General features: G+C 40.9%; 3 protein-coding genes across 6 annotated transcripts in view; all 3 read right to left on the bottom strand.

The window, feature by feature from the left end:
• The window catches only part of LOC127556769 (zinc finger protein 665-like), a 572,139-nt gene that overhangs the window by 310,141 nt on the left and 236,645 nt on the right, over positions 1-25,353 (bottom strand). The gene's annotated exons all lie outside the window — the stretch shown is intronic.
• LOC127556748 (zinc finger protein ZFP2-like) overlaps positions 1-25,353 on the bottom strand; it is a 605,234-nt gene that overhangs the window by 433,034 nt on the left and 146,847 nt on the right. The gene's annotated exons all lie outside the window — the stretch shown is intronic.
• On the bottom strand, positions 1,879-23,033 carry LOC127556746 (zinc finger protein 665-like). Its single transcript, XM_051990135.1, has 4 exons — positions 22,362-23,033; positions 10,233-10,373; positions 5,684-5,810; positions 1,879-4,758 (listed from the first exon to the last, which is right to left on the bottom strand). The coding sequence occupies exons 1-4, from the start codon at positions 22,644-22,646 to the stop codon at positions 2,252-2,254; spliced, it is 3,060 nt and encodes a 1,019-aa protein (XP_051846095.1). The 5' UTR covers positions 22,647-23,033; the 3' UTR covers positions 1,879-2,251.

Raw genomic sequence — 25,353 nt, 5'->3', positions numbered from 1 at the left:
AAAGGACAAGCACACTAGAAGCTCTCAGAGGCTGAGATTCATTCCATCTTCCACCTTTGTGGTGGCTTAAGCACAAACCCTTGGAAGTCAGGGAGATTCAGAAGCCAGAGAAGGCAGGCAGGAGCTCAAGCTCTCGGAACCAAGGAGAGAGATAGGCCTCCAGAAAAAACTAGCTGAACCCAAGTGAAGGAGACAATAAAGGATTTGGACTTTAACCCCTGGCTACTCATGTGTGGATTACTGAACTGAAACTAAGGCTGCCTCCAGAGACCCCAACTCACTTTACACAGATGTCCCTCTTACCTGTATCAGGTTCTCAAGATTCACAGTCCTGCCTTAATGTCCTCTTGGGCCTTATGATATGTCTTACCCCTTGTTGGATGCAAAATCCCTTTTTCTTTATTAAAGCTCATATGGATTTAGTCTGCCACAAGCAGCAAAATAAAAGTTTCGCCTCTGGAGCTGCAGGTTGTCTAAATTCACAATTTCTTTTGGACACCTCACCATAACCCCAATATACTTCTGGGGTCCTAAACTGCTTCCCCAATATATGCTGACAGAACCCCATCACACTTGACCTGGTGCTCTATCCACTACACCAACTAGTTGCCCCCATCACAACTTGACTTTTAAGGAAATGTTTTACATAATTTCACTTGTAATTTCTTCATTGGGATGAGAAAAAGGGAGAGAACCTATAACTTAAAAATCTTAAAAGCAAATGTAAAAAAATTAGTTCTGAATGTAACTGGGGGAAAATATTGAATAAATTATTTTTTTAAGCCAAAATATCTCCAAAATTCTAATGCCTTAAGGAACACAGAAAATGAAAAAGATCTAATTCAGTGTAAGTTCCATGAATCCAAAAACAAAAGTTATGAATAATAAGAAAGATAAAAAGAAAAAGGGGGAAATATTTTCAAAGAAAAGTCACAGAAAATGGAAATTAATCATTTAAAGAATAGGAAAGGGGGGGGGGGGGCGTGCAGTTAAGTGACATAGTGGATAGAGCACCAGCCCTAAAGTCAGAAGAACCTGATTTCAATTCTGTTCTCAGATACCTAACACTTCCTAGCTATGTGACCCTGGGCAAGTCACTTAACCCTAATTGCTTCAGAAAAAAAAAAATATGAAAGGAGACTACCTCAAGTTTGAATGAATGTCACTGAAAAAAAAAAACAGACATGAGCAAGATATCAGAGATTACAATGGAAAAGATTTATGGCATCTTCTAAATAAGAATTGCTCAAGAATATATTTGACAAAAATATATTTTGAGATTAGACAGTACCAGAATTTTGCATTGATTATTATTAAGGACCATGACTAGGTGAAGGAGCAGGTCAATTCTCTGAGAGCCTCCACAGCTGTGAATCATCTGAAGGAGTTGCAAAGGAGACTTTGCTGACACAGATGTTCCTTGTGGATAGGGAATGAAATAAATTGGAGGCAAAAGGGAAGAGGAAAGAGTTCAGACAATGCAACTATCTCTCAGTGGAGAGATCAGAGAACAGCAACTGCTTCTCAGTCTCCTTGTATCATCATCATTATCCCCTCACATGAAGGGATCCATTCTGACAGACTGAGTTAGATCTCTAGCAGCCACTGGCAGGTGGCTCTCATATCACAACAGATTATTAACATTTATGATGGTAAGATTTCCTTTTTTGGTCATTCTCTATTTCAGGTAGGTGAGAGATGTACAAGGATCTTTTTCCTATTAAAAATACTTGTTTTTAAGATAAAAGTAAAGTGTTAAGAGAATTCTTGATTCAAGATATAGAGTTAAAAGATAGAGAATATTATGAAAATAATTTTATGATTCCTTGTAATAAAGTCTTCAACATTGGTGAAAATGACAACAGGAAACCATCAATATCTGATTCCTTTTTTAATGTTGAAATTCATACCAATAAAATCAAATGAACATTTTAAATTTACACAAAACAGAAAAATACGTCAAGAAACAAATCTGCAAAGCCTGAATTTCTTTTTTGAGTATTAATGAATTCAAGAAAACATTTTTCAAAGTTTTCTCGGTCCTGTTCTAGTGCATGTATTATTACTGTAATAATGCTTTCATTATGTTAGATTAGAGAATCAGGAGCAAGATAATCCTATGGATAGTACACTTCCCACTGCTAATCTCTCCTATACAAAATAGGAAAAAAAAAAAAAAAGTTTCACTCCTGTGTAGATTCTCTAAGGTCTGGCAAGATGGGAGCTGCATCTAAAACTTTTTCCATATTGATTACATTATAAAAGGTTTCTCTCCAGTGTGGATTCTCTGATGTCTGGCAAGATGGGAGCCACGTGTAAAAGCCTTTCCACATTGATTACATTTAAAAAGTTTCTCTCCAGTGTGGATTCTCTGATGTGCAGCAAGACTGGAGGAGAATCTGAAAGCCTTTCCACACTGATTACATTGAAAAGGTTTCTCTCCAGTGTGGATTCTCTGATGTGCAGCAAGACTGGCACTACGTGTGAAAGAGTTTCCACATTGATTGCATTTAAAAGGTTTCTCTCCAGTGTGGATTCTCTGATGTGCAGCAAAACTGGCACTGCGTGTGAAAGTCTTTCCACACTGACTACATTTAAAAAGTTTCTCTCCAGTGTGGATTCTCTGATGTGCAGCAAGATTGGCACTCCGTGTAAAAGAGTTTCCACATTGATTACATTTAAAAGGTTTCTCTCCAGTATGAATTCTCTGATGTGTAATAAGACTGGAGGAGAATCTGAAAGCTTTACTACATTGATTACATTTAAAAGATTTCTCTCCAGTGTGGATTCTCTGATGTCTAGCAAGATGGGAGCTGCATCTGAATGCCTTTCCACACTGATTACATTTAAAAGGTTTCTCTTCAGTGTGAATTGTCTGATGTCTAACAAGATGGGAGCTGCATCTGAAAGCCTTTCCACATTGATTACATTTAAAAGGTTTCTCTCCTGTGTGAATTCTCTGATGTCTTGTAAGATTCATTTTGCGTGTGAAAGCCTTTCTACATTGATTACACTTAAAAAGTTTCTCTCCAGTGTGGATTCTCTGATGTGCAGCCCGATTGGCACTGCTTGTGAAAGAGTTTCCACATTGATTACATTTAAAAGGTTTCTCTCCAGTGTGAATTCTCTGATGTATAACAAGACTAGAGGAAAATCTGAAAGCCTTTCCACACTGGTTACATTTAAAAGGTTTCTCTCCAGTATGGATTCTCTGATGTTCTGCAAAATTGGAACTCTGTGTAAAAGCCTTTCCACAGTGATTACATTTAAAAGGTTTCTCTCCAATGTGGATTCTCTGATGTTCTGCAAGACTGGTACTTTGTATAAAAGCCTTTCCACACTGATTACATTTAAAAAGTTTCTCTCCAGTGTGGATTCTCTGATGTGCAGCAAGATTGGTACTGCGTGTAAAAGCCTTTCCACACTGATTACATTTAAAAGGTTTCTCTCCAGTGTGGACTCCCTGATGTCTAGGAAGACTTGAGCTGCATCTGAAAGCCTTTCCACACTGATTACATTTAAAAGGTTTCTCTCCAGTGTGAATTCTCTGGTGTCTTATAAGATTCATTTTGCGTGTGAAAGCCTTTATACATTGATTACATTTAAAAAGTTTCTCTCCAGTGTGGATTCTCTGATGTGCAGTAAGGTTGGCACTGCCTGTGAAAGCCTTTACACACTGATTACATTTAAAAGGTTTCTCTCCAGTGTGGATTCTCTGATGTAAAGCAAGACTGGCACTCTGTGTGAAAGCCTTTCCACATTGATTACATTTAAAAGGTTTCTCTCCAGTGTGGATTCTCTGATGTTCTGTAAGGTTATAATTATATCTAAAAGCTTTTCCACACTGATTACATTTAAAAGGTTTCTCTCCAGTGTGGATTCCCTGATGTCTAGCAAGATGAAAGCTCGATCTAAAAGTCTTTCCACATTGATGACATTCATAAGCCTTATCTCCAGTGTGGATTTCCTTATGTTTTGCTAGACTGGAAATATCTGTACAAGTTTTTCCACATTGATTGCATATGTGAGGCTTTCCACAGTGAAGACATAAATAAGGCTTCTCTTTACAGTGCATTCTATGATGGTCAAGCGGGAATGATCTGTTATAGAAAGCTCTCCCACATTCAGTACATTCATGAAATATCTCTCCAGTATGAACCTTCTGAGGGCTAGCAAGAGCTGGATTCCAACCAAAGGCTTTCCCACACAGATCATAGGCATATCTTTTCATTCCAGGGTGGCAAGGAAGAGATGAGTGACAGGATGAGGTTGCTTCACACACATTATTTTCATCAGGTTCTTTTCCAATATGCATTTGCTGAGGAATAAGGAGATTAGAGTTCTGACCGAAAGCGTTCTCACTTTTATTATTTATGGAAAGGATTTCTTCAGTATCAGGTTTCTGATGGCCATTGAGGTCTGAACTGAACTTCACAGCTATATCCCACTGATTTCGTGGAACCAACAGCTCTATCTCTTTAGTGAAGCATTTCTTGTATTCACTACCTTGAAGATAATAACTTCCTGAGCTCATTTTCTTACACTGATTTAGGATAGAAGAACATCTGAATCTCTTTCCAATTTCATACAATTCACAATCATTCTTTGGACATTTATCTTCTTTAAGAATAAAATCATGCAATTCCTTCAAATTGAAGTCAAAGGGACCATCATCTCTGAATCTTTGCAGGTCATGTTCTTCCACAAAAAATTCCAATTTTTTACTTATCTCATTTATTGTAAACCCAGTTTTTACATCTGAAGAAGACAAACATACACAAAAAGACATAAGTACATATATAAACATAAATAGCAATGTCATATAAGAATCATTGCCGCTTGTCACCAAACTATACAAAACTTCACAAGTGTACTCAGTGCAAACAATGGCTTTTAATACTTGAAGTCATTTTTAAGAAGTGACAGATTGGAGGCAGCTAGGTGGTGCAGTAGATAACCACTAGCCCTGAAATCAAATCTGGTCTGGGACATAACACTTCTTAGCTTTGTGATCCTGGGCAAGTTACTTAATCCCAATTCCCTCAGCAAAAAACAAATAAATAAATAATAAAAGTACAAAGAGATAGATAATATGTGAGATGTGCATCTCAAAGTAATGGACCAATGAGAAACTAATCCTTTCCCAAAACTTTGGAGGCTGAGACCCCAGGATCACTCTAGCTGCCCCCAGGGTTTGCTCTTGGCTAACTTAACAGTCTCCTAGAGTGCATAGCACTTCATTTGGGTTAAATCTCTATTTAGGGAGATGAGGTCCTTCCTAAAATCCTGTCACAATCCAGATAACTTCTGGAGTTATAGTCACTTTTGCTGCACAATGAATTGTGAGGCATTTTTATTTTGTTTTAGGGGAGATTCTTAGGGAGCTAAATATTTCCTGTTCTATAGTGCCATCTTATCAGAACCCTTTCCCATTTTTTTTAGTAGGTTTTCAGAAAGTTTACCTAACAAATGTGGTAGTAAGGTCAGCTACCTAACTGACCTAAATTATATAACTCAAAAAGGCTGCAACCAAGACCAAAACAGATCAAAACTTGATGCCCTCAGATGACTGAACACTTAATCCAATTTCTGGGATGCAACACAGTGTGGATCATTTCTGTGCTGTTTTTGCTCATTTTGAAGTGATGATGAACACCAAGAAAATAGAGGAAACAGTCCTCACCCAGGAACAGCAGATTCTGGACATTCTCCAGCATGACCTCCTTGTACAGCTCCTTCTGAGAAGGGTCCAGGAGACCCCATTCCTCCTCACTGAAGTCCACCATAATATCCTTGATTGTCACCAACTCCTAAACCATCAAAAGTCACTTGATTTAGAGCTGAGAGATCCTCCAGAACTCTACTCCAACCCTCATCAACTTAGAGGAGAAAACTGAAGCAGAGATGGGATTTGCCTAAAACTCATATAACCTTTAGGGGTGTCACAGAGCCCACAGTTGGAACCAGGCATTAATAGCCTAGTGGAAAAAAGCATTTTCCATTTTAAATGAGAGTCATGTTGGATAATAAAAGTTGGAAAAATGCCTTACTATAAAATGCTTCTCCTACTGGAATTAAGGAAAACATATGAATTCTACAGAACCTGTACAGGTGAAAGAGAGATGATGAGACATCCCTCCCCACAAGAAGGGGCTTAAGTGAATATATATTTTTAAAAAAAAATCTATGAAGACCGAATTCACAAGGGTTAACTCTGAAATTGTGTCCTCTTTAATCTGTAAAAAGTGTGTCCCCTTTGATCTGTAAAAGAAGGGAGAGTTGGGGTCCCAGACTCCAGAGAGTCTGGAAAGAAGCATACTTTCCAGACAAACCTTTTCCTAAGATAAGCAGCATCATTCAATTGGAAATCTCAGGCAAATCACCCCCCATTGATCTTTTGGGTAGCTGGATCCCCCTTCAGGAAACTCCAAATTCTGAAAAAAAAGCCTTCAAAGTTATTTCATTCAATTGGAAGATCTTGGTCTGATAATCAGTTCAAACTGCCCCCAACCCAAGATTTGCTCATAAAATAGGTTTCTGTCAACCCACTCTTTGCAAATCTCTTCATTAAGAGATTTGTCCACCTCTTAACAAACAATAAAACTTCCTTTTGACACAGATTTGTGATTTTTGAATTCTTTTCACCAACTTGCCCCGACCAAAGAGGGGATTCCCATAACTCTCTGCACTGCCACTAACTGCATCAAAATAATAGTAAACACAATGTATCAGGGAAAAGGAACCATTAACAGTGATCACTGAGAAGAGAACAAAGAAATTATCTAGCAAATTTCCTATAGGTCTAAAATGAAATCTAAACTAAATAGAAGGAGGAAAAGGAATTTAAAGAGAATCTGGTCTCAACTGGCTAATATGAAACTCTTTCCAAACAAGTGATAAAGCTTTTTCGCTTCTCATAAAGTGAGGTTATTAATGAAATCTATTCTGTGAGAGATGATTAATTGGGACACTGTCTCCCAGAAATCCAGTGCTGTGATCTTTGATGCCACATTCTTGCCCTGATTTCTACTTCACTCAGCCCTCTAGAGCCCATCCAAAAATCAGGTTATCCTGGCTGAGGAGACCTTTGAAACTTGGATCCTTATTATGTGACTGCTTCCTGTTCATTTTTTTTTTTTGCCACCCAATCCCACTCTTTCCTTCTTTAACTCTGGGAAGTACAATCATGTTCCCCAAATCTTATGACCCAGACTTTTACACATCTAGTACTAAGCATTTTCCAAAATGAATTGTTGAAAAAAAATCACTGATTTCATTTGATGCTATGTTGCTATTCTTTTTTTTTTTTTTTTTTGAGTTGAGGTAATATCTTTTTTTTTTTTTAATAGCTGTTTATTGATAGAACATATGCATGGGTAATTTTTTAATATTGTCCTTTGCAATCACTTCTGTTCCAACTTCTCCCTTCCTTCCCTCCACCCTCTCCCCTAGATGGCAGATAGTCTCGTACATGTTAAACATGTTAAAGTGTATCTTAAATACAATATATGTGTATATATTTATATAGTTCTTTTGTTGCACAAGAAAAATTGGTTTTACAAAGGTAAAAATAACCTGGGAAGAAAAAGAAAAAGCAAGTAGTCCACATTCATTTCCCAGGGTTCTTTTTCTGGGTGTAGCTGGTTCTGTTCATCATTGATCAATTGGAACTGAATAAGAGGGCCACTTCTATCAGAATTGATACTCATACAGTATCGTTGTTGAAGTATACAATGATCTCCTGGTTCTGCTCATTTCACTCAGCATCAGTTCTTGTAAGTCTCTCCAGGCCTTTTTGAAATCATCCTGCTGGTCATTTCTTATAGAACAATAATATTCCATAACATTCATATACCACAATTTACCCAGACATTCTCCATTTGATGGGCATCCGTTCAATTTCCAGTTTCTAGTCACTATGAAAAAGGCTGCTACAATATGTTGTCATTCTTTTATCAAAGTACTAGACGTCTCCTTCAGTATCTCTTGTCCCCCAATCACTTTGAGAAAACTTAGAGCACTCACTTCCAGTCCTGTTACTGTCCAAAAAGGCACAAAGCACGTAGCAAATGTGGCCAAACTATCTGACTAATAGAACAGTTATTTTTTTCTTCCCGTGTTCTCTTGCTGACATAAATATCTATGATAAAGACTTCACACTGCAACTCTCAATTCACATTTTCTTCTTCTGGCAAAAATGTACTTTTCAAGGAAAGCAGAAAGATGGGAAATGAGCTTCACTGCCAGTATCTCTGATGAAGGCCACATTTCCCAAATACATAGAGAACTGAGTCAAATGTCTAAGAATAAAAACCATTTCTCAATTGAGAAATGATCAAAGGAAATGAACAGATCTTAGATGAGGAAATCAAAAATAATGTAGGAAAATGAAGTGCTCTAAATCACTTTTGATTAGGGAAATGCAAATAGAAATAACTCAGAAGTACCAACTCACATCTATCAGGTTAACTAGTAAGACAAAAAATAATCAATGCTGGAAAGAATGTGAGAATACTGGGATATTAGTGCACTGAAGAGGAATTGTGAAGTGATCTAAGCTTTTTGGAGAGCAACTTGGAACTATGAACAAAGGGCAACCAAACTGTGCAAATCCTTAGATCTTCCAATAGCTCCAGTAGGTCTATATTATTCCAAAGAGATTACAAAAAGAGGGAAAGGGCTACATGAACAAAAATATTAATAGCAGCCCTTTTCCTGAAGGCAACATTATGGAAATTGAGGGAATTCCCATCAATTTGGGAATGGCTGAACAAGCTGTGGTATATGAATATAATGAAATAGTATTGTACAATAAAAAAATAAAAGGCAGATTTCAGAAAGAACTAAAAAACCAAACTGATGTAAACTGAAATGAGCAGAGCCAGGAAAAGCTTGAATGCAGAATCAGCAACAGAGTGTGATGATCAACTATGAAAGACTCTGCTCTTCTCAGGAGCACAATGATCTAAGGCAATTATAAAAAAGTCAAGAAGGAAACAGCTTCCCACACACTGAAGAAAGAATAGATGGACTCTGAAAGTGATTGAAGAATAAATCTTTTAGTTACTTTATTTTTTTTCTCTTCTTTTGATCTGTTTCATTTTTATAATACCTCTGATTAAAAGGGAAATGTTTTAAACATTTATACCTATATCAAATTGTCTACCATTTTAGGAAAAGAGAAGGGAATGGAGAAAAATTTACAACTCCAAATCTTATAAACATGAATCATGCAACAAAATGTCATAACATGTAATTGAAAATAATTTAAAACAAACAAGCAAATGTACCTTTTTGTATCTGGATCCTAACCTGATCTCAGTTAAAATTTCTTTATAACTCTTTCTGAGACTCAACAAATCTAACCCAAAGCCCAGGTCAGGTAAGCAGGAGAGACTGTGTCTGTGACATCTGAGGAAATGTAACCCCGCATTCATGGAGTCTGTCACACCCTCCCGGGGATAAATAAACCACAGTTTACTCTCTGGCTGGACCCTGAGCTCCCTGAGTCTGGCTTTCCCCACCAATTTCCCTGACAATTCCCACAACAGGATCAATGAGATCAAACTTATGTGGCTCCTGGCACATGGCAGACACTATAATACCCACCCCAGCCTTCTCACGCCTTAGTCTTCCTCTCTGCCCCAGGGACGTTGGCCTCCTGGTTTGTATTTAACCAAGATCCTCTGTCCCCTGACCCTGGGCCTTTTCACTGGCTTCTCTCCTGTTTGCAACGGCCTCCTCGCTCACCTCCTGCTTCCTTCACATCTCAGCTAAATTCTCCCTTTCTGAAAACAAGCTTTTCCTGGTCCCCAAACTGCTGACCCTTCCCTCGGAGAGTAGCTCCCATCTACACTGCCCAGCGCAGGTGTGGACACAGCTCATGAAATGTTTTCTCCCCTGGGAGCTCCTTGAGGGCAGGATCTGATTTTTTTTCTTTACCTTCCTCTGCGTCCTCAGTGGTTCCCACAGAGCTTGGCCCAGAGGAACTATTTTTTTTTTAACATTTATTGACTTGATCTTAGACCTGGTAAAGGAGAGGGGACTCAGAGAGTCCTGGGAGCAGCCTTGTATCCTGAAGGAGCAGGAAATGGGCAGTGTCAGGAGGGCGATTCTATTCCTGCTGCCAGCCCTGCCAGGGACCCTTCCCTCTGACAGGAGGAAGCTTCCTGGGCTCACTTGGACTGGCCCTGGGCTGATGCTGCTCAGCTCTGGGGAGGGACTGCACTCACCTGGGAAAAGGGGCTCCGGCTGCCAGGGGCCATGTCTCTGGTTCCAGGATTGGGTTCTCTGCCAGCTGGGCTGGGGAAGGAGAGGGACCTCAGAGAGGGAGGCCGGGATCTGAGCCTTCCCTTCCCAGGCTGGATGCAGACCTGGCCAGAATGAGAGAGAGAGCTTTCAGGTCATGGATAATTAGTGACTCTGTCCTACTCTCAGGGGAGAGACTCCACCCCAGGAGGGAGCAGGGAGGGTCAAGCCTGGAAGTGAGCTGGGTCTGAGCAGGAAGATTTGCCTCCCTCTCCAAGTCCTTCCCTTTCATCTCATGCCCTTCCCCAAGGTTTTGGTTTTGGGATCCCAGGTGGGATAAGACCAGAAGCAGCCTCCATGACCCTTGACCCAGAGTTCTCCCTCCAGCTACTGCTAAGATTGAGGAGGGACCCCAAAAGCCTTAGACCAGTTTCACAAAATGTCTCAGAAGAATGTGAGGCTTGCACCAATCTCCTAGACAGGGACAAAGATTTTACTGGAAGTAATTTAAGGCTATTACTGAGGGGACTGAATTCTAGGAGAATCCAAAGCAGCAGCAGCCCCAGAGAGATCGTGATCCAGCTTTCCGTCACAGAAATGTTCATTCTAAAGCTCCAGGGGAGAGCTGGAAGCAATCTCCAGGGGAGCCAAGGCTGATCCTGGAAATGGGTCAATGACCAGCTCATCAGCCAGCAAAGGCCAGAGAAGTCTCCTCAGAACCAGGATGGACAAAGGAGTTCTCTAAGAAGGAGTAAGGAGCAGAAAGATGGGGGAGACTCCGAAGCTGGAAGATTTGGGATGAGGACTTACTGCCCCCCAGGTCAGGGGCCCCATGTGACATCCCTATGGGGAAGGTGGGAGCTCAGGCAGCAGTGACTCCTGAACAGGAGGTCAGAGGGGGAAGATGAGCCCAATGGGAAGGGTAGCTAGCAGGAGTGGGTGATGGGAGGAGGGGCCCTGGTACAGGGTAGGGTACAGACCTATCTGGGACCTGCAGGAGCAGAGATGGCTCCTAGAAGACAGAGAAATCTCCACTATGAGAGAAGGATGCAGAAATCTCAGCTCAGAGAGGAGACAGAGAGATCTCAGGTCAGAGAAAAGAAGGCAGAGACATCTCAGCTCATAGAGATGGAAGCAGAGAGATCTCATAGAGGAGCTGGAGAGAGCTCAGTTTAGAGGGAAGGAAAAAGAGCTCTCAACTCCCTGTGATTCTGCTTATGGCTAAGGGGCTATGTGTGGGTCCTCCTAATCTCAGGATCCCCGCTTGCTCCATCCCTTGGGAATGACCCCTCCCAACCCCAGGATTCCAGTTGTGTGGAAAAGGTGAAGAACTTACAGATCAAGCACAAATTGATCAGTGACTGTTAATTGATTGAAGCCTTAAGGACTTAGTTTGGGCTTCTCCAGAGTCACGTGATTTTAGATAAGGCCTGGAAGACATTTCATTGTCCAAAGAAGGGAGTAAAGAGTATACGTGGCCGAAGAAGTATATATCACCTTATCTACTGCATTCCACTGACCAAATGGGGAATAGACTTATGTCACCAATCACAACATAGAGAGGATGGGATTTGGGGGGTTCTTTGTCTGAAATGTATAAAAACTGTGAGCACTCTCAAGGCCCTCCTGCTGTGAGCATCTTTACTGTCCTTTCAGACTCACAGAACAGGATGGTCCGCTTCTTGAGATTCTAATAAATCTTCTGTACTTCACTTGGAGTGACTCCTGAGTAGTCAATGTGGATAAGTGTCTTAGTCCTGAACAGTTTGGGGGCTCATCTGGGATTGGTGTCTTTTGGGAAGACAGGTGTGCACCTTGAGTGGAGACAGGCATCCACGGAGGAATTTCTCTGGTGGTCTCCAAACTCAAGTGTATGCGTCCTCCCTCATATCAGACAACAGACTGAAGCAGGAGGACTCAGTGAGGTGCAAAAACTGATGCGATGGAAGAAACAAGTGTCCTGACTGGCTAGCGCAGTTTAGAATCTATACATGTGGCTTGGTAAGCTCTCGGAACAGTTTGGGGGTCTTACTGGCGGAGTTTTAGGAAACCCAAGGGAATAGCCCTTGCTAAATTTTGAGTGCTGGACTGTGACTAGCCCCAGTGTTAAAGAACTGCTATGGGAAGCTTCCAGGAAACTGTTGAACTTAGTTTGGAAACTAAGTAAGGATGGGAAAGACACAGTCTAAAAATTAATGTCAAGACCCTAGTCAGGGAATCCCAGTCATTAGCCCGTTGGGAAGTGGACTTAAGGATGGGGAGGAACTTTCCAGATATAAAGGAAAGGACAAAAGAAAGATGGTTAAATATTGCTGCTTCATTTGAAGCAGCCAAAATATTGGTGGGGGAACAATCTGGCCAAGATTCAGTTCCTCAGAGGGTGTTATCAATTGAATTTGTATGAGAATGGTAAAGATCCTTTTAACCTGGAGGAATCCGCTTATGCTAATCTATGGGCTCACTTGGACTGGCCCTGGGCTGATGCTGCTCACCTCTGGGCAGGGGCCGCACTCACCTGGGAAAAGGGCTCCGGCTGCCAGGGGCCATGTCTCTGGTTCCAGGATTCGGTTCTCTGCCAGCTGGGCTGGGGAAGGAGAGGGACCTCAGAGAGGGAGGCCGGGATCTGAGCCTTCCCTTCCCAGGCTGGATGCAGACCTGGCCAGAATGAGAGAGAGAGCTTTCAGGTCATGATAATTAGTGACTCTGTCCTACTCTCAGGTCTTTCTGAGTTAGCCCAGAGAAAACAGAAAAAGGATCAGAGGCTAAAGACACAGTAGTAAAGGAGGAGAAGCAGGATTGGAACTCTTTAGAAGCTCTGCCCCCTCCTTACATCCCACCCCAGGGGAGGCTCAGCCAACAGAAGTCCTACATGTGGCTGAAGCTCCTATGGAACAGATAAGGGAAGGACCATATGCTCCTATTTCTAGGGAATTACCCCAGTTACAGAAGGATATTCAGAACTTCCCCTTTAGGGAGGAGGCAGGATCACTCCCAGGAAAGACTTGGGGTTCAGTGGGAGATATAAGTAGAGAGGTCCCTCTTCCAGCTAAGGATGTAGATATGTTTCCCCTCAGAGGAAGTCCTGTTGGGTAGGGCTCAAGGAGGTATTGGATATGTGAACAAACCTCAGTCAAGAAGTGAGGTCAGGGCATTTAAAAAAGTTTCCATTATGGAGGACTCAGTTGAGGCATCAGACAGATCAGTTTCTGAACCCCAGATTATATACTTGGGGAAAATTAATGCATGTCTTATCAATATTGTTTACTCTTGAAGAGTTTACTCTTGAAGAGTAGGGGCCCAAGAGGATGCCAAGAGACGTTGGTTTCTCCCCAATGGCAGAGAGGTACTGACCAAAGCACTCATGAGACAGGTGATCCAGTATCTGCACCAGGGTAGCCATTGGGATGTCCAGAATACGTGCGATACTATATGCACTAAGTTTGTAGCCCCTGGATTATACCCACTGGCTCGTCACGTAATGGACGGCTGCATTGTCTATTGAAGGACAAACAGGTCAGCCCTTCCGCAAGCCCCATTGGGCAGAAGGATCCCTGGCATTAGACCCTTTCAGAGTATACAAGTGGACTTCACCAAGCTGCCCCGTGGGGTGTTTCAAATATCTGCTGGTCATAATGGACCATCTGACCTCTTGGATGGAGGCTTTCCCCTCTGTCAGGCTACGGCCTTACTGTAGTGAAGATCCTCCTTGAACAAATAATTCTTAGCTATGGGATGGTGGAAGCATTGATTCAGACCAGGGTGCACACTTTACAGCCAAACTGCTACAAGCTCTAGTTAGGGCCTTAGAAATATCTTGGGAGTTTCATACTATATGGCACCCTCCTTCCTCAGGAAAAGTAGAAAGGATGAATCAGGAAATAAAAAAACAACTTATAAGGTTAACATTAGAAATTCAGTTACCTTGGACTAAGTGCCTTCCCCTTGCTTTGCTGAGAATTAGGACAAAGCCTCGTAGGGACATTGGTCTCTCTCTCTATGAATTATTGTTTGGCCAGGTTTACCCTAGGCTAATGAACCCGGAGAAATCAGACTTCTTCCAGATCCCTTTTACATGCTTTCTAGGTTTGAATTTTTTCATCTAAGTTTTATTTCCCCAATTTAATTTTCAGAATTCTCTGGAAACTAAATCCCAATTCAATTCTCACAATTTGGAATCAGAATCAGCCAAGCAGGAAACAAACCGAGCATCCCTTCAGCTGGATATACCAAAATTTCCTTGTAGTAGTCATGTGCTGAACCTAGAACCTCAATTTGCTGTGCTACAGAACCAGCTCAGACTGGCTCAGTGTCCTCTATCAGCTTTAAAAAAAAACCAAAAAACAGCCCAGCCCAGGGATCCCTTGATTAGATAGGATTCCTTTACCTGGTCACTCCTCAGATGGAGATTTTGGTCTTTGATAACTACGACTGACTAAGCAACTCCGCCCCCCCTCCCCCCCCAGCTCAGTTTTAAACGCTGCTATGACATGGGGTTGTCACCAAATATTGGAGATATAGAGTTTTGGACCCCAAAAGTATGTTGGGGTTATGGCGAGGTGTGCCAAAGAAACTGTAAGTTTAAGTCACCTACAGATCAAGAAACAAAGCCTATGATATGCTGCTCATGGCTGGCCATGTGAGGTTTAGCAAAGAAAAAGGGATTCAGCAACCAGCAAGGGGGAAGATAGCCTGAGGCAGAAGAAGCCATTAAGGCATGATCAGGAACTCTTGGGGACCTAACACAGGTAAAAGGGACATCTATGTAAAGTGGTTTGGGTTGGGTCTGGGGAAAGGGGGAGGAATAACTAGGGAATCAAGAAAAGCTTCTTTCCAAAAGTAGCCTCTGAGCAGAGCATGGAAGGGACAAGAGATTCTGAGAGGCAGAGGGGAAGGCAGAGAGCAGCTGGACACCGGGACAGCTTGGGTTGTGGTTGCAAGCATGAAGATCAACTATTACTGAAGGGCAAGAGTCAGTAGAAAGCCAGTGTGGCTGGAGCAGAAGCCTAGAAAGAATAACTGCTGGAGGCTGGTGGGAGCCCAACAAGGGAGATTATAATTTTTTCTCATGACTTACAGGACCTGAAGGCAGAAGGGGATAAATTGGGTGTGGGAGGAGAAGAGACAGATTGGAGAAGCATCAAGACGGAAGAGCTCAACTCATCCTTGATGCAGTTCTCCCAAAGTGGCACTAGGCTCTTTCTGAACAAATACTTCATGTACTTCTAGGCCCATGGAGGAAAATTCTGGTGCCTCTGATTGGGGATCAGAAAACACAGTGTCTTCCATCTTTGAGACCACTAGGCAGCCACATCCCTTCCTTTTTGGCTTTTCTCTTACTTTCTTCGGTTCTCTGACTTGATCTACTCTTAACAAGCTTCTTTTATGTGCATTTTGGCCATATTTTCTCATGAATCATGTTGGCAGAGAATAATCAGCACAAAAGTGGAAAAAAAAAAACCCCACAAGAATAAAAAACAAGAAAAAGGAAAAAAGTCAACATTGCATGTGCTGATTTACTTTCAATCTCCATAATTTTCTCTCTATATTTGGGTAGCATTTTCCATTCAAAGTTTATCAAGATTGCTTTGAATCACTGAACCACTGCAAAGAACCACGTCCATCATAGCTGATCATCACACAATGTTGCTGTTGCTTTGTACAATGTTTTCTTATTTCTGCTTGTTTTGCTCAGCATTAATTCAGGTAAATCTTTCCAGACATTTCCAAAATCAGTCTGTTTATCATTTTTATGCAACAATAATATTACAGTACTTTTTTATACCATGACTTATTTAGCCACTGCTCAATGCCTTGGCAACTGCTCAAAAAAATCCACTTAAGAAAATAAAACCCTGAAAAGAAGAATTAATCAAATGAAAAAAGAGATTTAAAAAAGCTAGCTGAAGAAAATCATAAATTAAAAACTAAAATGAGGCAAATGTAAGCTAATAACACTATGAGACATGAAGAATCAGTCAAACAAACAAAAAAGCATTAAAAAAATGTAAAGTACCTATTGGAAAAACAGCCAACCAAGAAAACAGATCCAGAAGAGACAATTTAAAAATTACTGGTCTACCTGAAGACCACTGCCAAAAAAAGAGCTTGGATAGCACTTTTCAAGAGATCATTAAGGAAGAAAGCCCTGATATATTAGAAGAACAGGGCAAAATCATCAAAGACACAATCCACCGATCATGTCTGGAAAAAAATGCCACAAAAACAACCCCAAGAAACATTTTTCCAAAAGAGAACTATAATCTCAAAGAAAACATACTGCTCAATTGCCAGGAAAAAACAAACAAACAAATAACAAACAACAAAGCAATTCAACTATGAAGGAGCCAATGCCAGGATTACCCGAAATCCGACAGCTTCTACAATAAAGGACTGAAGGGCCTGGAACACCATATTCTAGAAGATAAAGGACTGTTGACTACAACCAAGAAGCAATCACCCAGTGAGACTGAGCATTGTTTTTCAGGGGAGGTTATGTCTCTTCAGTGAAGTAAGGGAATTTTAATCATATTTATTGAAAACAAACAAACAAATTCTGATCTTCAAATGCAGGAAATAAGAAAAGTATACAAAAATAAGCAGGAAAGAAAACATTATCTGAAAATTAAACTGTTTACATCCCTAAATGGGAAAATGATACTGCTGGTGGCACTCTTAAGAACTGTCTTTTATTAGAGCAGGTGGAGGGGGAATACATGAACAGAGGCTGTGGATATAAATTGACTCTGATATGATAAAATCAAAGAAAAAGACATTAAAGAGTGGGAAAAGGATGATAGAAAGAGAAGAGGAAAGGGGAGGTAAAATGGGATAAAGTAGATACCATGAAATGGAACAAATGACATTTCACTAGAGGGAAAGAAGGGGGTGAGTATTGTCTGAAGCCTAATCTCATCAGTTTTGGCTCCAAGAGTGTATAAAATCCAGACGCTTAGGTGTAGAAATGTAAATTGCCCAATAAAGAAATAGAAGAAGGAAAAGAAAAGAGAGGGGCTGGAGAGAAAAGAGGCCAGGAACACTAAGAGAAAGGGGTAAGAGAAGAGAGAGAAAGTGTGATAGAAGAGAGGGGTTGGTGAGAAACAAAATACTACTAAGGAAAAACAGGTTGGAATGAGAGGACAAAAATATATAGAGAGGATAAAATAGAATGAATTGGTAACCATAACTGTGAATGAGAAAGGGATGAATTTTCCCATAAATTGGAAGCAAATAACTAAGTGGATTAAAAAATCAAAATCCTACAGTAGATTGTTTGCAAGAAACACATTTAGAAGCGAGCAATACATACAGAGTAAGAGTAAAAGGCTTGATCAGAATTTATTATGCTTCAATCAAAGCAAAAAACGTAGGGGTAGTAATCTGAACCTCAGATAAAGCAAAACAAAAATGGATGTATTTAAAACAAATAAGGAAGGAAACTACATCTTGTTAAAGACTGTTGAAAATGAAGTGCTATTGATACTAAATGCATACACAACAAGTGGAAAAATATCCACATGCTTAGAGAAATTAACCCAGTCACAGGAAGAAATAATAAACAAAACTATATTACTGGAGGACCTCAACTCCCTCTCAACAATAAATATAACCACAAAATAATAAACGAAAACCCATGAGATGCAGCCAAAGAAGTTCTTAGGGGAAATTTTATGTCGAAATAATTACAGGAATAAAATAGAGAAAGAGAAGATCAATGAATTAGGAGTGCAACTAAAAAAGATATAAAGAAAACCCCCAATTAAATACCAAATTAGAAATTCTAAAAATCAAAGGACAGATTAATAACACTGTAGGTAAGAAAACTATTGAACTAATAAATAAAACTAAAGTATTTCCGGTCCTATTGTGAAATCTTACCAGAATCCTCTCCCATTCTTCTTAGCAGGTTTTCAGGGACCTTGCCTAACAAATATGGCAATAAGGTCAGCTACCTGACTGAGTTAAATAATGTGAATCAAAAAGGCTGCAGCTGAGACCAAAATGAGTGGAGATTTGGTGCCCTCAGATGACTGAACAGTCAATCAATGCATCTTTTGAGATGCAACACAATATGGATCAATTCTCTACTGTTTGTGCTCATTTTGAACTGATGATGAACACCAAGACAAGACAGGAAATGGTCCTTACCCAGGGATAGCAGGTTCTGGACATTCTCCAGTGTGACCTCCTTGTACAGCTCCTTCTGAGAAGCATAAAAGAGCACCCACTCCTTCTCAGTGAAATCCACCATAATATCCTTGAATGTCACTAACTCCTAAACCATCAAAAGTCACTTGATTTGGCGCAGAAAGGGCCTCCAGAATTCATCTAGTCCAACCCTCAGCAACTTAGAAGAGGAATCTGAAGCAGAGATGAGATTTGTCTAAAACTCATATAACCTTTAGGAGTGTCAGAGCCCACACTGGAATCAGGCATTAAGAGCCAAGTGGGTTATTGAGAAAAGCATTTTCCATTTGAAATGTGTCATATCGCATGTGATACGATTGTATATTGTATTTAATTTATACTTTTAACATATTTGGCATGTATTGGTCAACCTGCCATCTGGGGGAGGGGATGGGGGGAAGGAGGGGAAAAATTGGAACAAAGGGTTTGGAAATTGTCAATGCTGTAAAATTACCCATGCATATAACTTGTAATAAAAAAAAAAAAGGTATAATTTAAAAAAAAAAGAAATGAGTCATATTGGAAAATAAAAGTTGGGAAAATGTCTTACTATAAAATGTTTCTCCCAATGGATTTGGGGAGAATAAATGAATTCTATAGAATCTGTGAAGGTGGAAGAGAGGCGATGATGTGACAATCCTCCCCACAAGAAAGGTCATAAGTCATTATATTTTTTTAAAATTTTATGAAGAGTTTGTAAGAAATTGGTAAATACTGTGTATACAAGGGAAGAAATCATTAGCAGTGATCACTGAGGAGAGAACAAATATATTATCTAGTAAATTTCCTATGAGTCTAAAATGAAATCTATCCTAGATGGAAGTAGGAAAAGAATTTTAAAGAGAATCTGGCCTTTTACAGAGAATCTGGCCTTAACTAGCTGGTATGAGACTCTTTTAAGACAAGTGATGAAGCTTTATTTCTTCTTATTTGAAGAGCCTGAGATGACTCTGGGTATGATGTGTCATAGGCAAAACACCTACTCTCTTTGCTTGATCATTGCTTGCCCTTTTTAATGAAGTTTTCTTAGAGATGATTGATTGGAACACAACTATCTCCCAGAAATCCAATGCTGTGCTTGCACTCCCCAGGTAGGTCTCAGCTAGGAGGTAAGAGAGGTCAGGTGTCCCGATCTCGACTCTAAGTGCCAAGCTTCCAAGGAACAAGAAGGGGCCTTTGATGCCACATTCTTGCTCTGATTCCTACTTCACTCAGCCCCTAGAGTCCATCCAGAGGTCAGGCTGTCCCGGCTGAGAGACTTGTGATTGCTGCTTACTCATTATAATTTTCCTACCAACCAATCCTAGTCTCTTTCCTTCTTTAACTCTGGTATCCTCAAAATCTTATTACCCAGACTTTTACGCATCTAGTACTAAAAGCTTTCCAAAGTGAATTTTGGAGAAAACTTCACTGATTTCATTTAATGCTATGTTGCCTATTCTTTAATCAATATACTAAATGTCCTGTTCAGTATCTCTCTTCTCCTAATCACTTTCAGCAAACTCATAGCAATCACTTTCAGTCTTGTTATTCTGTCTAAGAAGGCAAAAATAACTTGGCAAAGGTTGCCAAACTAGCTAATTAATCAAGCAGTTTTTTGTTTTTCTTACTCTGCATAAATAGCTTTGATAAAGACTTTTCAAACTTGAACTCTAAATTCACATTTTCTTGTTTGGGTAAAAATGTACTTTACAAGGAAAGAAAGATGGGCAATGAGCTTCACTGCAAGTATCTCTGATGAAGGCCACATTTCCCAAATATATAGAGAACTGAGTCAAATGTATAAGAATAAAAACCATTCCTCAACTGACAAGTGATCAAAGGAAATGAACAGTTTTTAGATGATGAAATAAAAAATAATATAGGAAAATGAAGTGCTCTAAATCACTTTTGATTAGAGAATTGCAAATAAAAACAACTCAGAAGTACCACCTCCTGCCTATCATTAACCAATATGACCAAAAATGATCAAGGTTGGAAATAATGTGGGAATGCTGGGATACTAGTGTGCTGAAACGTAATTGTGAAGTGATCCAAGCTTTCTGGAGAGCAACCTGGAACTATGAACAAAGGATAACCAAACTGCAAATCTTTAGATCTAACAATAGCACACTAGGTCTATATTATCCCAAAGCGATTATTTTAAAAAAAGGGGAAAGGGCCCACAAGTGCAAAAATATTTATAGCAGTCCTTTTCCTGGAGGCAACATAGTGTAAATTGAGGGAATTCCCATCAATTGGGGAAAGGCTGAACAAGCTGTGGTATATGAATATAATGAAATAGTATTGTGCAATAAAAAATGATGAAAAGGAAATTTCAATAAGAACTAAAAAACCAAACTAATGGAAAATAAAATGATCAAAGGCAGGAAAAGATTGCATACAGAATCAGCAACAGAGTGTGGTGATCAACTATGAAGGACTCAGCTCTTCTCAGGAGAACAAGGATCTAAGACAATTATAAAAGACTCAAGGAGGAAAGGGCTTTCCATACACTAAATAAAGACTTGATGGACTTTGAAAGTGATTGAAGAATATATATTTTAGTTACTTTATTCTTTTTTTCTCCTCTTTTGATCTGTTTCATTTTTCAGAGCTCTGATTAATGGGGAAATATATTTTAAATGGTATCATGTATATACCTATATCAAGTTGCCCATCATTTTACCAAGAAAGGAGAAAAAGGGATGGAGAAAAATTTAAAATTCAGAATCTGATAAAGATGAATGCTACAAATTGTCATGACATATAATTGAAAATAACATAAAACAAACAAGCAAATGTATCACTTTGTATCTGGGTCCTAACCTGATCTTAGCTAAAACTTCTTTATAACTGGCCCAGGTCAGGCAAGGAGGAGAGACTGTGTCTGTGACATCTGAGCAAATGTAACCCCCAGGCATGGAGTCTGTCACACCCTCCCGGGGATAAATAAGCCATAGCATAGGGGCTGTGCCAGCCGGGCTGGGGAAGGAGAGGGACCTCAGAGAGGGAGGACGGAGCCTGAGCTGTCTCTGACCAGGCTGGATGCGGACCTGCCCCGAATGAGAGAGAGCTCTCAGGGCAGGGACAGTGGGGAGAGGCTGCACCTCAGGAGGAGGCGGCGCAGAGAGACGTCACCTGTGGGACGGGGAGACCCTCCCAAGACCCCCAGCTCTGGCCTCTGAGATCTCCCGCACACCGCACGGAGGGGCAACCCTGGGCGCCTGGGCCCCATGAGGTCGAGATCACAAGACTTTCACTCGAATTCTTGGAAGGCCAGTGTGACCTTGGCCAAGCACTTGATCCCGCCTGCCTCAGTTTCTCCATCTGTAACCTGGAACACCCACCTGCCAAAGACCCCGGAAATGCTGCCAGGTGTCCCGAGATCACCAGGAAGGAAGCAGGTCAAGGAGCAGAGCTGGATGGGAGCCCCAGTCCCCCCTCCCCTCCTGCCAGGAAACCTCTTCCTCCCCCACTGTTTTCAAGACAAACAGAAGGACTGGGCAAAGTCCACACTAAGAGCTGCATGTAGGGGGCGCTTCCTGCATACTAGGTCATGTACTTAATGCTTTACAAAAGGGATCTTATGAGGGGGAAAGGGGAAGGAGTTATTCTCACCCTTTGTGCACTGGAGGAAACTGAGGCAAATGGTGTAAAACTACAGAACCCCCCCCCCCCCCCCAAGTGTGCAAAGGCCAGTAGCGGCCGGGGAGGAGACCGCGCAATACTGAGGGCTCCGAGAGGGAGGAGTCAGTTTCCCCAAGGAACACTCAGCAGTGCCCCCTCCCCCCCCAGCCACAGGGATGCACAAGCACGCCCCGCCCCCATCTCAGCCCAAGCAGGGAAATCACTGAGGGCTCAGGCCCCCGGGGCAGCCCCGCCCACGCGCACTCAGGTACCCCTCCCCCCCGCGCAAGCACGCAGCCCCGTTACGCGCCCCCACTCACAGCTGCTGCACTTTCGCACAAGTTCTCCACCCGCTCCCGTCTGGCGCGCACCGCCGCGCTCCGAGGCCGCTCTCCTGCCACAGGTCTCCCCACTGCCACAACACCGGCCCGGAACTGGTGCGGAAGGGGAGGAGCCTTCCCAAGGAAGTGGGAAGTCCCAGGCCGCGCCTGCGCCCTGCGCCCTCCTGCCCTCCCCCATTCTCCCCGCACGGAAGAAGAGGCGCCGTCTATTCCGAACCCTGTGCTTGGGAAATGCCCTCGGCAGGGGACGCTTTTCCGTGTCATTTGCCTTTAAGATCCAGCAGAAGACAGGACGGGCTTTTCCAGCTCTGTGTCCTGCGAGCAGTTCTCTCCCCTGCAAAGAAAAATCTCTTCACTTTTTTCTCATTTCGATTTTCACGCTAGCACCGTGACGTGTAGGGTCAGGTAATGGAAGGAGAAGAGAAAAGGGCCCGGCCCTAGAGAAAACGTCTCAGATGAAGATCTCATGTCTCAAATACTCAGAGACAGGAACACGTAGCTTCTGATGAAGAAATTCAAACTCTTTCCAGCCATGAGAACATATTCTAGTTTATTATTGATGAGGGAAATACAAATCAAAAACACCATTTTGAATATTACATTCAGGTCAATACCTTGTTGCTGAAATGCTGAAGTGAGCCATTTAATTTGGAGAACAATATGTAATCATGATGAAAGAGTTATAAAAAAAAAGTTATAAACCTGTGTATACTCTTTCACTTCAAAATCCACTGTAAGGTCTGTTTGCGAAGATAATTAGAAAAAGAAGTCAATTTATACGTTTTGAAAGATTGTTAGCTGTCTTGGCTGAGAAAGAACTAGAGACTGTGGAGATGCCATCAATTCATGAATGGCTAAAGAGGAATGGAAAATGACCTAAAATCTATGGTTAATAGTTTCAGCAGTGGTTGATGATAGTGTGTTGAGAACTTTATGAAACAGTTCAGGCCATCTCTTCCATTATCATATCCTTATCACTAATCAGTGTAGCTCCATCAGCATTGAGCAGCTTAGTTAGCTCTTTGGTACATAAATAGTCTTCAGGGCATCATAAAAGAATTTTGGCTTGTTACACTTAATGTAAAAATGAAATGTGTCTATATACTGGGCCAAAAATCCAACATGTCTGTAACCTTTGCTTATACTTTTGGGAGAGTTAACTCCTTCCTAGAGATGGATGACCTAAATTACTTGTAATCTTGTAGAATTCTCATTTTTCAGTTAATACCTTCTGAATTTCCCCATTGTTTTCATCAAACTAATGTGGATGTTTATTTTTTCCCTGGTGAATAAATAGGAAACTATCCAACAAATCTCTGAAAGCTGTCTACTCCTTATCTGCTCTACAATTTTCAGTTGTGTTTTGGCTCAGTTTTCCTTCTAAAATAGCAAAAACAAGACTCTTAATCTACTGGCATCTGGTAGTCATCTTGGCCTTGGGCCCCTGTCTTTGCTGAATGTTTATATTTCATTGGGGGAGAATATGTATCTGGTTGGTCCAATACTTTGACACACACATCTCACATATTATCTATCTCCTTTTATTATTATCATTATTTACTTATTAATTTGGTTTTCTTTGCTGGGCAATTGGGGTTAATTGATTTTCCCAGTGTCACAAAGTTAGGAAGTGTAAAGTGTCTGAGCCAGATTTGAACTCTTCTTCCCGATTTCCAGGCTGATGCTTATCCACTGCCCCACTTCATTGCCTCCGATCTGTATCTCCTGAATACACCTATCAAGTTTTGTATCTTTAGTTTGGTGACAAGCTGCAGTGACTCTTATGTATCATTGCTACTTGTGTTTATACATGTGTGTATGTCTTTTTTGTGTATATGTTTGTCATTTTCAGATGGAGAAACTGGGTTCATAGTATATGAGATAAGTAAAAAGCTGGGAATTTTTGTGGAAGAATAGGACCTGCAAAGATTCATGGATGGTGGTCCTTGTGACTTCAGTTTGAAGGAATTGCATGATTTTAATCTCAAGCTAGATAGATAGCAAAGGAGTGATTGTGAATTGTAAGAAATTGGAAAGAGATTCAGATGGTCTTCTAAATGATTGTAAGAAAATGACCTCAGGAAGTGATTATCTTCAATGTACTGAATTCGAGAAATGCTTCACTGAAGAGGTAGAGCCATTGGTTCCAGGTAATCAATGGAATATAGCTGTGAAATGGAGTACAGACCTCAGTGGCCATCATACAAGTGATACTGAAGAAATGCTTTCTATAAGTTAATAAAAGTGAGAAGGCTGTCAGTCAGAACTCTAATCTCATTACTCATCAGCATTTTATAGGGAGTTCTTCTCTTTTCTATTTCACCAGTGTTGTTTTTCAAGGAGTTCTCTTTTTCCATCTTGCCAAATCTCTTTTTTGAGGAGTTGTTTTCTTCTTGTCTATTTCTTTAGTCATTCCTCAATTGATGGGCATCTATTTATTTTCCTATTCTTTGCCATACAAAAAGAAGTTCTACAAATATTTTTTTCACATGTGGATCCTTCTCCCTTGTTGGTGATTTATTTGGTATTCAGACCCAGTGGATTTACTGCTGAATCCCAGGATGTGTAGAGTTTTATATCCCTTTGGGCCTAACGCCAAATTGTTCTCCAGAGTGGTTGGATCAGGTCACAACTTCACCAACAGTATAGTAGCATCCCACTTTCCTCTCATCCCTACAAACATTCTTCATTATCTTTTCCTGTCATCTGAGGCAATATGGTACATATGAAGTGTTAATACCCATGTTTTCCTGAGAATGTTGCAGAAGTGTTCAGACCATAGCTCCAGGATCCTGTTGGTATCACTAATCTATGCGACTCCATCAACATTGAGTAGTTCAGGTTCACTGTATTAGGTTTTTGGTTCCTAAATAGCTTTCAGGCATTGTAAACGCAGTCAGCACCAACCTGAATTTTATGTGGTCTCTTACTCATCCCAGAATTCTGAATCTCTCAAGTTTTGTTTGCACTT

This window comes from Antechinus flavipes, chromosome 3 (assembly GCF_016432865.1).
Source record: "Antechinus flavipes isolate AdamAnt ecotype Samford, QLD, Australia chromosome 3, AdamAnt_v2, whole genome shotgun sequence".
Lineage (NCBI taxonomy): Eukaryota > Metazoa > Chordata > Mammalia > Dasyuromorphia > Dasyuridae > Antechinus > Antechinus flavipes.
This window is presented reverse-complemented; position numbering and strand designations above follow the sequence as displayed.